General features: G+C 41.1%; 1 protein-coding gene across 1 annotated transcript; it reads right to left on the reverse strand.

Annotated features, from left to right (window-relative positions):
* Positions 1-34: 34 nt before the first annotated feature.
* LOC310966196 (eukaryotic translation initiation factor 4B-like) lies at positions 35-11,113 on the reverse strand (the record flags this gene model as incomplete). Its single annotated transcript, XM_083940054.1, has 8 exons — positions 35-1,430; positions 1,649-1,680; positions 3,849-4,079; positions 4,458-4,546; positions 7,234-7,480; positions 7,775-7,936; positions 9,806-9,928; positions 10,726-11,113. The coding sequence occupies 8 exons, from the start codon at positions 11,111-11,113 to the stop codon at positions 1,353-1,355; spliced, it is 1,350 nt and encodes a 449-aa protein (XP_083796180.1). The 3' UTR covers positions 35-1,352.
* Positions 11,114-13,787: the final 2,674 nt, after the last annotated feature.

Consider the following 13,787-nt stretch of genomic DNA (forward strand, 5'->3'; position numbering starts at 1 on the left):
CACATTCCATTTGAATGTGCATGACAATCCCAATTTATTGCAAAATGAAAAACATGTTCATGTTATCTTATGTAAATCCTTACATCCTGCTGTAGAAAACTCCAGATGTTACCCTAATATTTGTATTTCTCACTTCAGAAAGTGAGTGATTTAGACAGCTGTGGAAAATCTTCAAGATGGCTGGAAACAACTAATAACAATTAGCCTTCATTTGATTTGATTATTTCATTAGGTGTGGAAATGGAGACATCAGTGCAATGATTGGGGATAATGGTCATGGCACTTGATTCTCTGAGTGAAAATCGTGTAGCAGCTGTTTTTCTTCAGACATACAAGTCAGTCCTCTAACAATACTGTCAATCAGTTTAGAAAAAAATCAATCAATGCTTTGTTAAATGGTGCACACATGACAAATGTTTTTAAACTAGTAACCAGTCTCAACATTCATGATCGTGAGCATTCGAAGGTTATTCTTGACCAATTCTCAGTAATTAATCCGATTTAAAGGGAGCAGTGTTTAGGATCTAGAAATGAAATATAACATTTATAACTGTTTTCTTTAGTGTATAATCACCTGAAATCAAGAATTGTTGCATGGACTTTCGTTAGCTTAGAATGAGTTGTTTGCACCTACAAAGGGAGCGGGTCCTCTTTCACGGAGCCTGCAATGTTGCACGGCCATATTTCTACAGTAGCCCCGAGTGGACAAACCAAAACCAGCTCAGACACCAGCTCAGATTGCAACCAACTGAACACCAGCTCTACAGAGCCACTATTAGATGTCACTGAATCATATACACTGCTCCTTTATTGGATTGATTTTAAATAATTATAAATATAAATAACCAAATGATTTACTAATGAATAAAATGGATTCAAATTAAGTTATTGATTTGCATAATTCCCAGAGTAAATGCATAAGAGCTGATAAAACTTAAGGTTCCACTCTGTAAACTACATCTTGCGTCATATCCTCCACCCTCACCCCACCTGTGATCCACAAATATACAAATTAATTTTTTCCCCACTTTTTCCATTTATTTATTACAATTAATTCAATGTTATCCATCACTTTTCCATGTGTCAGCTACTCCTTTTTTCCACATTTAAAACAAGTCCAGTATGCGACTATTCTTAAGAAGCTGAATAGTCCTGAAGTGGAGGGAGGATGGGTGTGTGTTTTGAAAGTAAAGGACAGTTTTGTAGGAGGAAAGGAAGGAGTGAGTGATGTCTTTCCAGGAGCATCTTCCATGTGAGAAGTTTTTTCATTAATTATGTGAGATTCATTTTTTTTTTCAGTGAAGGTCGTTTTCTCCGCTTACTCTTTCGGGCCTTGTCTCGTTATTTTCTCTCTATTCTACGTCCTCTGCGTCATCGCCTTGGTCTCCGTCCATTAGCAAAGCGGCATTCTTACTGGCTGAGCTGAACTTCTGGAGACAAAACAAAACAGAACCTGGATCAGTAGAGTTGGCTTTGGACGCTAAACAAATAAGAATATTCTCAAGAACAATGAAACATAATTTTATGAAAATTATTTTATGACTGATGATGGAGTTATGGACAACTTAAGGCTTTAGAGAATCCCTTCAATGAAGATTAATTTAGGTGACGTCAAAGTCTGACTAATCCTTGGGAGTGAAGGACTTACAGGGCTTGGGGTTTCTTCAAATTTCCTTGGCTCTGGGGGTTATCTGGAGTCTCAGTCTCTTCTGTTATCCTTTCTACAAGCAGAGCGAACACCAAGATTAAAATGTATTGGTATTTGGCCCTTGCTGTGAAGCCTTAAACACACAGCTAAAAAAACAATCTAATACAGCACAAATTATGCATTTTAATTATTTGAAAAGTTACATCTACAAGCTGCTTGGCCCCCAGTTAGCACTATGCTCAGTTCTCATGTTCACAAGAAAAGCCTCAAATAAATGTCCCAAATTTCAGGTCCAGTTTTGAGAGTTTGAGTACTCAAATCAATTGATTCCACAACACTAGGAACAATGATTGCATCATCAGTTGTGTCACTGGGCATAGGCCATTATATACAGATGTCCTTGTCTCATTAAGAACCTTGGAGTGGCTAGCTTTGGATGGCTGACCTGTCTGCCTCCTTTCTTCGGTCTTTGTTGGGCACCTCTTTCGGTCTTTGTTAGTCCCGACGCATACCATCAGCCTTGTTCTCATCTTAAAGGAGAAGCCAGACAGTATAGTGAAGTTGGACTTTATACAGCCAACTACACTACAACCCACTGCAGAATAAAGGGCCACTGGGTTGGATTCAAAAAGTGTTAGACACTGATGTAGGGCCAAATGAGAGGTGCACAACTGTTTGAATGCAAGCTGAGCTAGTACAGTGCAATTCATTTAATTAAATTTGATATTGACTTGAAAGTTGCTTCAAAGGTTTCTAAAACAACAATGAAAATAAGTTATCTGATACAGTACAGCAAATAATTTAGATGCTCAATGTTTTCATATTTGGCCAGATGGCTGACAGGCGTTTATCTTCTTTGTGGTGCATGTGCATATTATTCTGCACCATATATTTCACTTTGATTATTTATACAAGAATGCAGACTAACAATGCAAGACATATTTCAGTGCTCCCCTTGTAATGTATACCTGCTACTGTCAGAGATGTTTGCCAGATATGTCCATTATGATTCTAAGCAGTGTGAAAAGTAAGTATAACAGCTGTTCTTGCACCTCATGGCTGCCTTTAAAGTCCACAATCTGTGAGACTGGACCGCAGTCACTGTCAGATATTTGAAAACAAAAACTACACTTTCAATTTTTAGCCTGGCCAGCACTGAAGCTCAAGAGGTGGCAGTGCCAGTCAGAGTATAGGTCAGCTTAATAAGAGGCCAAACACTTAAGTTCATGACTGGACCTCTAAAATCATCTAAACCTAATGGCAGGATTCCCATCAGATATTTAAGATCAATGCTGATGTCTAATATGCTTATTTTCAATGTCACCATACTACATGTTTATCCAATAGTCGTGGAAATATAGGACATGGTGAATTTTGTTTTTAGTTCAAAACACAGATTAAGTTGAAGAAAGCTGAGTCAGTCGGAGCCGAGAACCTTAAAAAGAGCTTAATAAGAACAGTCTGAGATGAAAGAGAATAAAGGATTAGATCAATGTGACAACATGGCCTTTTCACTGTTCCCAAACTTAGCAGTTTTTCTTCACTGGAAGAATGGATTTAAGAAAAGAAAGTTGTCTCATTTTTATCCATCCACCATTTTTGTTTTGTGCTTAATGGCCTTTACAGTCTCACAGGACTTTAAGACGTGTTCAAATTCGACACATATTATCCAGGTGTATGCAAGTGTTTGTTTACGGAAATGTCTTCCTCCCTCTGTGTTGTTGATTTTGTAGAGTCCTCTTATAGCTGACATGGTTTGTTCAACTTTGAAAATCATAGTCTACACTGAGGTTTGGGTAAAATCCCCCATTCATTAGTAGGCCTTACCTTTCCCAGATCCTATTTCAACTGCAGAACTTGGGGATCTAAAGACAACGTAAGAACAGTCAAGAAATGGTATACAAAACACTCAAACTGAAAGTTATACTTTTCTATTTACAAGGCTATGATGGCTAATTCTGGGTGTGAAATGTTTTGACATGGCTATTTATCTGCAGTGTTACTAAAAATGTTCCTAACTCATTTGAGACAAATTATTTGTGGATTTGATATGAAATATTTAGCCAACTCTGGGACAGTCGATGGCTGTTGATTGTTCCTGTTTAATAAATAAATAAATAAATAAACTTGAGTTCTCACAAAAGCTTGGTAGGAGCTGAACCACTGGGAGAGACAGGAGAGACTGGAACTCGTCCGTCACCTTCGCTTGAGCCTGTGCTGGCTGCACTTCTCTTGGCCCAGACGTTCTCCTTTGGAGGAGGTGCAGGCATCCCTTCCAGCGGATCCTTAGAGGAGCTGGTAGAGGGGGGCTGCGGGGAGGCCCCAGGGGAGGAGGGCTCACCTACTCTCCTGCTGAAAACCTCATTCTCCCCAGAGCGGTCACTATCTTGAAACTGGTAGCCCGGTGGATGAGAAGAGCAGCGCATTGTTTCTCACCATTTTAGATCACTGAAGATTATTTTCCAATACTCTTACGACTGAAGGAAATATTAACCATTTGTGGTTTGTCGCGGATGTTTTGTTTCAAGTGCACTGAAAATATTCTAACATGACTCCCAGTACAGAAAAAGCTGCATTTTTGTGTCTACATGTCTAAAAAAAAAAAAAGTCACTCAAAATTTCATTGAACAGACTGAATTGATTGTGATGTGACTGACAAAAAAGAGGTCCTACGTTTTATGTTGAAAGACGCACACAAAAATAGGACATACGGAAACACAGCAGTGCAATTTTGTCTCTTCAGGTTTATATGGAGGAACCCGATTCCTGAAGGCAAGCTCTATCAAAGTTAAATGATGCTCTATCTCACCATTTCCAGAGGTACTTCCTCCCTGTGAAGAGTCAATTCCTGTGCAAGATCGATCAGAATGAAATTCTTCATTGCGCCAGCTTGAGTCCCTGAAAACAATAGAGCTAAAGCTAAAACAGGCCTGCAAACTACAATGGGCTTAAAAAAAGACAGTTCTAAGAATAGAGCAAAACTTTGCAAAGCACCACTTATGTGTTGTTGCAGTTTGTGTATTTTTTTGGCAAAATGTGTATGCCTCACGCACGTCTTAAACCCAGCATCACACAAAGATCCGAACAATCACCAAAGTTAGAAGATGAGTTACACCAAATCAGTATCTGGCCAAATGTCTCCCCTTTTGAAACTGAGTGATGGACAAAAAAAGTGTTCCTCTCATAAATTCATCATCTCTTGTGTGAAATGCTTTCAAAAGAGTAGGACTCTTACAAAGGCCAAAAACCCATTTTGTGAGGTCACAGTGACCTTTGACTACCAAAATCTAATAAGGTCACCCTTGGGTACAAGTGGACGTTTGTGCCACATTTTAAAAAAATTGAATGGACAGTGGGAGTGCGTCCTAAGTTGAGTCAAGTGTGTTCTTGCTTGGTTGGAATGAAAACCTGCAGCCACAGCGGATCACTTTGAGACACCACAACCCTACAGCGTCACCAGATAAAAAACAACATTAGCTTGCTAACACGGATAAACTACTAACTAACATAGCAAAATACTGTCTGGAGTGGATAATGTTAGCTAGGGCTGATCTAGGGTCTGATTTCTTTTAGATTCTAAAAATACCAGGTGTCAGATCTAAAGATACTTAGATTATTTTTTAATCAGATATTCTTAAGTACATGTCATGCAATCATGCAAAAACATGGTGTATAAGTGTGAATAACTGCTTTTTCTGTCCCATTGTCTTCTGTAAAGTATGCAGCTTTATTACAAAACAATCTTCCTTAAATATATTTAAGCATAAATAACACTGTGTAGGACCTCCATGAGGAAGTGCTGTTTAAGGAGTTTTTGTGTCTGGTTGTCTGCTCAGCGTCGCAGGAAGACAACGGTAGATAAGACATTTGCATACTTGTTTCGATAGGAGATAAGGTGTGGTTTACAACCTCAAACCCTCCTAGGGTAATAAAAAAACAGAACTCCAAAAGAAGGACCCCTTTTAACCTAAATCAACGTCAAATCTGAACACAATTTGAACCGGAGGACCGTCTCTGTTAGGAGACAGAGGGACTTTCATTAATAAAATCTACACAACAGAACTTTGTGTAGAAGTTTGGAAAACAGTTGAAGTTCGATGTTTCATCGCAACTGGCTGTTCAAAGACATTCTTGCAGGTGTGTAACAGTATATGCATTATTTGTATCTTGTTGTGATTATGTTTATGTGGTTTGAGAAGTGCAAAGTCTCTGTCTAATTCCTGAAATATGTTGTGTTTTAATAATAGGGCCATCACTCAGTATCTTTATTTGTTAAAACTGTCTGCCTTTAGATTTTGGTTAAAATCTCAGAAAGCTTAATAGTGGAAAATCAACCAAATATGGTTTAATCTCAGAAGTAGAATTCTGGCGTAAAAAGCAGTTGATTCGCTCAGAGCCAAAGGGGTGGGTTAAACCAGACCCCACCTCTTCGTTCAACTGTGAGATAAAGGAACAAACAGGTGTCCAAAAGGCTCTCTTGTTCTCTTCTGCATCTGCTCTCTTCTCTTCACCTCTCTTGATCTCTCTCTCTACCGTTCGCACCTCTGACCACCCCTCCTGCTGTTCATTCCCTTGTTAACCCAAAGTTAGCAAGAGACGTTACTTTATATTTTGTTCCTTACTAAAGTATTTTTGTTTATTAATCTATTTTTATCGCGTGACTTTTTAAGTTTTCTACGACACGTTTTTTTAATCTTTTATAAGTATAGTAAAACCCCTCGTGCTGTCTTTGCCTTTTTGTCCGGCCGGCAAATTGCATCAAACTCACGACTCCAGCCCCACAGAACCGATCAGAACTTTTGTCAAGCCACAAACCACCTCCAGAGGCAAGCCACCTGAAGAGCCACGACGGGACCCGCCGAGACCTGCCGATCCAACCGCGCAGCTGACCCAGTCTACAAACCGAGCCGATATCCGCCAAACACAGGGACGCGGACCCACTGAACCTGCATCGGTACTGTAAGACACCAGGGCGACTGTAATATCAACGGGCAAAGTAAGGTTGGCCTTTTAATGCAGCTTCTGGTTAAACGTTGGTGACAGTTAGATTCTGATCCGAGTTCTGTTGGCAGGCTTATTAGAGCAAGTTTTTGTAGCCGCCAGTAATATCATAAACAAGCCCCCCCTCGAGTCTCAAGCTTCTTATATCCACATTTAACCTTTTTTTTTCACTTGTCGATTCAATGTTGCACTATCCTGTATTCTCTTTGTTAGGTAGTCAAATAAATGTTTATAACTTTACGTCGTTGTGAGTCTTCTGTTCTGTGCAGAAAGTGTTGGTCACTGATAAGGCTGTGGTACGAACTAACGCGTTCAAGACGAGACTGATAAAATTTAAAGAATCAATTACTTTAAATAACTAACAGGTATTAAACCTTCACCAAAGTTTAATAAACATCCTGTCTTATTTTGGTGTGGTGCCCTACTCCGAGGTAAAATCAATCCCAAATTTCAACGAGTCGAGTTAATTCATAATTAGTTCAGCGACTAATATATTCTAGCCATAATCAGGCTTAATCTCCTACAACTGAGTTGTCACAATCTCATCCAAACTTATATGATGACCAGCAATGTCAACTCCTGACCTGTCTCTTATCTTTCTATCGGATGCCAGGCCTTTGTTCTCCTCCAGTTGCCTCTGCAGCCTCTCCTCCACCTCCCTCTCCTTGGCTGCTGTGTCAACTGGCTTGGCCGCACCAAAGATTGATGAGGCCCTGCTGCCAGAGCTCGGAGCTGCAGCTGGGGAATTACCACCGCCAATACCGCCACCGCCACCTTCCTCCGCGGGCACGCTACGAGGCTTAAGGATCAACTTGGGTCTATGCTGAGGAGCTGGTGAGAGAACATGAAAGAATAATATTAATATGGAGTGGCGTGGCTGTGACTATCTGAAGATGGTCTTGGCACAGTCAAACTCTGACAAAAAAACAAAATGCGGTGATAACGTGTGAAAATCTTTCAACATAATTTACACCCTTAATTTCATAAATTTACATCATATTAATTGGTGGTAAATATGAAACACTACAATTACCATTAAATGTAACTCACTCAACAACCTTATTTGATAAAATCAGGTAATGAATCATGCTGTCAAACTGTAGTATTAGCATATTGAACTCTCACCTCTGTCCTCTCGCTTGTCATCCCTTCTCTCGTACCGATCCTCACGGTCGTCATAACGATCCAGATCCCCATAACAATCACTGCTACCCCGACTGTCGTCATAATCGCGGCGAAAGCCACTGCCAAAGGCACGATGACCTCCTCCTACGCGAGAGTCATAACCTACAAGGATGACAGGAGAGAAAACTGTGTTAAAAAAAAAAAAAGTGTATACATGTGTAATTAAGGTCGCAGCAGTGCAATCAGGTTGTCATGCAAGCCAATGACTGGATTAGGATAGGTACAGTGGGTACGGAAAGTATTCAGACCCCCTTAAATTTTTTACTCTTTGTTAAATTGCAGCCATGTGCTAAAATCATTTAAGTTCATTTTTTTTCCTCATTAATGTACACACAGCACCCCATATTGACAGAAAAACAGAGAATTGTAGACATTTTTACAGATTTATTAAAAAAGAAAAACTGAAATATCACATGGACATAAGTATTCAGACCCTTTGCTGTGACACTTGTATATTTACCTCAGGTACTGTCCATTTCTTCTGATCATCCATGAGATGGTTCTACACCTTCATTGGAGTCCAGCTGTGTTTAATTCTAATGATTGGACTTGATTAAGGAAGCCACACAACTGTCTATATAAGACCTTACAGCTCACAGTGCATGTCAGAGCAGATGAGAATCATGAGGTCGAAGGAACTGCCTGAAGAGCTCAGAGACAGAATTGTGGCAAGGCACAGATCTGGCCATGGATACAAAAAAATTTCTGCTGCACTTAAAGTTCCCAAGAGCACAGTGGCCTCCATAATCCTTAAATGGAAGACGTATGGGATGACAAGAACTCTTCCAAGAGCTGGCCGTCCAACCAAACTGAGCAATCGGGGGAGAAGAGCCTTGGTGAGAGAGGTAAAGAAGAACCCAAAGATCACAGTGGCTGAACTCCAGAGATGCAGTGAGGAGATGGGAGAAAGTTCAAGAAAGTCAACCATCACTGCAGCCCTCCACCAGTCAGGGCTTTATGGCAGAGTGGCCCGACGGAAGCCTCTCCTCAGAGTAAGACACATGAAAGCCCGCATAGAATTTGCCAAAAAACACATGAAGGACTCCCAGACTATGATAAATAAGATTCTCTGGTCTGATGAGACAAAGATAGAACTTTTTGGCCTTAATTCTAAGCGGTATGTGTGGAGAAAACCAGGCACCGCTCATCACCTGCCCAACACCATCCCTACAGTCAAGTGTGGTGGTGGGAGCATCATGCTGTGGGGGTGTTTTGCAGCTGCAGGGACAGGACGACTGGTTGCAATTGAAGGAAAGATGAATGCGGCCAAGTACAGAGATATCCTGGACGAAAACCTTTTCCAGAGTGCTATGGACCTCAGACTGGGCCGACGGTTTACCTTCCAACAAGACAATGACCCTAAGCACACAGCTAAAATGACGAAGGAGTGGCTTCGGAACAACTCTGTGACTGTTCTTGAATGGCCCAGCCAGAGCCCTGACTTGAACCCAATTGAGCATCTCTGGAGAGACCTCAAAATGGCTGTCCACCAACATTCACCATCCAACCTGACAGAACTGGAGAGGATCTGCAAGGAGGAATGGCAGAGGATCCCCAAATCCAGGTGTGAAAAACTAGTTGCATCATTCCCAAGAAGACTCACGGCTGTATTAGCTCAAAAGGGTGCTTCCACTCAATACTGAGCAAAGGGTCTGAATACTTATGTCCATGTGATATCAGTTTTTCTTTTTTAATAAATCTGTAAAAATGTCTACAATTCTGTGTTTTTCTGTCAATATGGGGTGCTGTGTGTACATTAATGAGGAAAAAAATGAACTTAAATGATTTTAGCACATGGCTGCAATTTAACAAAGAGTAAAAAATTTAAGGGGGTCTGAATACTTTCCGTACCCACTGTATATCTTATTAAGTATATTTCAGGCATTTTATGATGAGGAAGCCAAAGAGCTGTTGATACAGCTAGCAAGATCTGAATCCCAACACAGGCTCCAAACAAGCACAATGACAGACCTCCTCTATTGTAGTCTCTACGGTCCCTCTCGTCATAACGATCCCGGTAGCGATCTCTCCCTCCATCATAGCGGCCGTTGTCCCGCCATGGCCCACGATCTGGCTCATAGCGGTCCCGTGATCCTGTAACAGAATAACATTGCTGTTGCACTTATGGAACAAATTAACAAATTATGTATGTCAAGTGGAGCTTGGAAGGTATGTATTTGAAAATTAAAAGAAGAAATGTATACTATTTTGTTTTAAACTTGATCTTTAGGTTAGTTTAATGAATAGCACAAAATTAAGAATTATATCCTGGAATATGAACGGAGTAAATAATCAAGTTAAACGTGGTAAAATATTAAAGCATTTAAAAAGAGTTTCCCCAGATAGTCTTCCTTCAAGAAACACAGGTAAGAACAGAGAAATGTGGTCATCTAAAAAAAGAATGGGTAGGTGAGGTACTTTGTGCTGGACATGCTTCAAAGAGAGCTGGTGTTGCTGTTATATTTAATAAGAAATTAAACCTCAGTCAATGTATTAAGTAACCCTTTCGGGAGATATATTCTTAATGTTTCTGTGGAATCAAACAATTTTACTCTAGTCAATGTATATGCACCTTATGAAGACTGTCCAGGTTTCTTCAGCGCAACTCAGAGTAGAATCAGATTTTTGTGACAACAATTTCCCAATTATATACAGTGCCTTGCGAAAGTATTCGGCCCCCTTGAACCTTTCAACATTTCGCCACATTTCAGGCTTCAAACATAAAGATATAAAAGTGTAATTTTTTGTCAAGAATCAACAACAAGTAGGACACAATCGTGAAGTGGAACGAAATTTATTGGATACTTTAAACTTTTTTAACAAATAAAAAACTGAAAAGTGGGGCGTGCAATATTATTCGGCCCCCTTGCGCTAATACTTTGTAGCGCCACCTTTTGCTGCAATTACAGCTGCAAGTCGCTTGGGGTATGTCTCTATCAGTTTTGCACATCGAGAGACTGGAATTCTTGCCCATTCTTCCTTGCAAAACAGCTCGAGCTCAGTGAGGTTGGATGGAGAGCGTTTGTGAACAGCAGTCTTCAGCTCTTTCCACAGATTCTCGATTGGATTCAGGTCTGGACTTTGACTTGGCCATTCTAACACCTGGATATGTCTATTTGTGAACCATTCCATTGTAGATTTGGCTTTATGTTTTGGATCATTGTCCTGTTGCAAGATAAATCTCCGTCCCAGTCTCAGGTCTTTTGCAGACTCCAACAGGTTTTCTTCCAGAATGGTCCTGTATTTGGCTCCATCCATCTTCCCATCAATTGTAGCCATCTTCCCTGTCTGTGCTGAAGAAAAGCAGGCCCAAACCATGATGCTGCCACCACCATGTTTGACAGTGGGGATGGTGTGTTCAGGGTGATGAGCTGTGTTGCTTTTACGCCAAACATATCGTTTTGCATTGTGGCCAAAAAGTTCGACTTTGGTTTCATCTGACCAGAGCACCTTCTTCCACATGTTTGGTGTGTCTCCCAGGTGGCTTGTGACAAACTTTAAACGAGACTTATTATGGATATCTTTGAGAAATGGCTTTCTTCTTGCCACTCTTCCATAAAGGCCAGATTTGTGCACTGCACGACTGATTGTTGTCCTATGGACAGACTCTCCCACCTCAGCTGTAGCTATCTGCAGTTCATCCAGAGTGATCATGGGCCTCTTGGCTGCATCTCTAATCAGTCTTCTCCTTGTTTGAGATGAAAGTTTGGAGGGACGGCCGGGTCTTGGTAGATTTGCAGTGGTCTGATACTCCTTCCATTTCAATATAATTGCTTGCACAGTGCTCCTAGAGATGTTTAAAGCTTGGGAAATCTTTTTGTATCCAATTCCGGCTTTAAACTTCTCCACAACAGTATCTCGGACCTGCCTGGTGTGTTCCTTTGTCTTCATGGTTCTCTCTGCGCTTTAAACAGAACCCTGAGACTATCAAAGAGCAGGTGCATTTATACGGAGACTTGATTACACACAGGTGCATTCTATTTATCATCATCAGTCATTTAGGACAACATTGGATCATTCAAAGATCCTCACTGAACTTCTGGAGTGAGTTTGCTGCACTGAAAGTAAAGGGGCCGAATAATATTGCACGCCCCACTTTTCAGTTTTTTATTTGTTAAAAAAGTTTAAAGTATCCAATAAATTTCGTTCCACTTCACGATTGTGTCCTACTTGTTGTTGATTCTTGACAAAAAATTTAACTTTTATATCTTTATGTTTGAAGCCTGAAATGTGGCGAAATGTTGAAAGGTTCAAGGGGGCCGAATACTTTCGCAAGGCACTGTATATATTGGGAAATCATCTAAATTTAACATTAAATCCACAGATTGACAAGAGCGGGAATATAAACCAACTGAAAGAATCTGTATTGATGTTATTAAAATGAATGAATGCTGTTAGGCTTGTTGATATTTGGAGAACACTACACAATGATGTAAGGCATGGGTGTCAAACTCTGGCCCGCGGGCCAAATCTGGCCCGCCGTGTAATTTCATTTGGCCCTTGAGGCAATATCAAATTAACATTAGAGCTGGCCCGCTGGTATTATACAGTGGCACCGCCGCTGTAATACCCCATTCACCGCTACTACTACAAGTCCCATAATTCTCTGCTGTTGTTTTGGCGCGCCAGCCATGCTCTCTCCTCTGTCAGTAGCGATCCGTGTTCTTGCGCAACAAAGGAGACAGAAAGTAGAGGAGATGAAAGGAGGTTTGGTTTCACAACAGTATATGTTCAAAAAAGCCACAGCACAAAATGAGGCTGCTGTAAAGGCAAGTTATATCGTGGCAGAAGAAATCGCCAAATCAACCCGACCCTTTAATGAGGGAGTTTGTTAAAAAGTGCATGCTGAAAGTTTGTGACCAACGACTAAAGGAGACGGTTAAGTTTAGACGACAAAAGTTGTGTGCCCAGAGAAAAAGCAGGCCTTTTCAAACGTAAGCCTGAGCAGAAACACAATAGCTGAGCGCACATGTGATCCTGACACCAATCTGCATGACCAGCTGATGGAAAAGGGAAAAGATTTTGTTTCTTTTTCCCTTGCTGTGGACGAGAGCACTGACATGTCTGATACTGCGCAGCTGTCAGTCTTCATCCGCGGTGTCGACTCAAATCTGTGTGTTACGGAGGAGCTGTTGGGATTTAAATCCATGCATGGCACAACCACAGGGAAGGAAATCTTTGAGGAAGTTTTTCAAATGTGTAGCTGAAATAAACCTGCCGTGGGATAAACTCGTGGGACTCGTTAACCGCTGATGGTGCGCCAGCGATGAGTGGTAAAAAGAATGGACTGGTGGGCAGGATTTGTGAAAAGATGCGGGAAGAGAACTGTGCAGGTGAGCTATCTGTTTATCACTGCATCATACATCAAGAGTCACTGTGTGCTAAAGCCCTAAAGTTGGAACATGTCATGACCACAGTAACACAAGTTGTCAACTTTATAAGAGCCAAAGGTCTGAATCACCGCCAGTTTAAGTCTTTTCTGGACTAGTTTGGTTCGGAACACACAAACATGCCGTATCACACAGAGGTGAGATGGTTAAGCCGTGGGAAAAGTACTGAACAGACTTTTCGGGCTGCGTGAAGAAATATGTCAGTTTCTGCAAAGCAAAGGACACAGCAGAGCTCCGGGAGCAAAAGTTTCTGTGTGAGCTGGCCTTTCTCTGTCACATCTCAAGCATTCTTGATGCGCTGAACCTGCAGCTACAGGGGCGGGGCCGCATCATCACAGATATGTACTCGTCAGTGAGAGCTTTTAAAACTAAACTCTGCCTGTGGGAGAATCAGCTGCTGCAAGGAAACCATGGCCATTTCCCCTGCTGCCAAGCCAATAAAACGCAGATCTCTACCGCCGTGTGCGCACAGTTTGCTGAAAAAGTCAGTGTACTCGCCGCTGAGTTTAGCCGGCGATTTGGCGACTTTGATGGTCAGAAATGTAGATTTGAACTGCTTAGTA

The sequence above is a fragment of the Echiichthys vipera genome, assembly GCF_963691815.1.
Source record: "Echiichthys vipera genome assembly, chromosome: Y".
Classification (NCBI taxonomy): Eukaryota; Metazoa; Chordata; class Actinopteri; order Perciformes; family Trachinidae; genus Echiichthys; species Echiichthys vipera.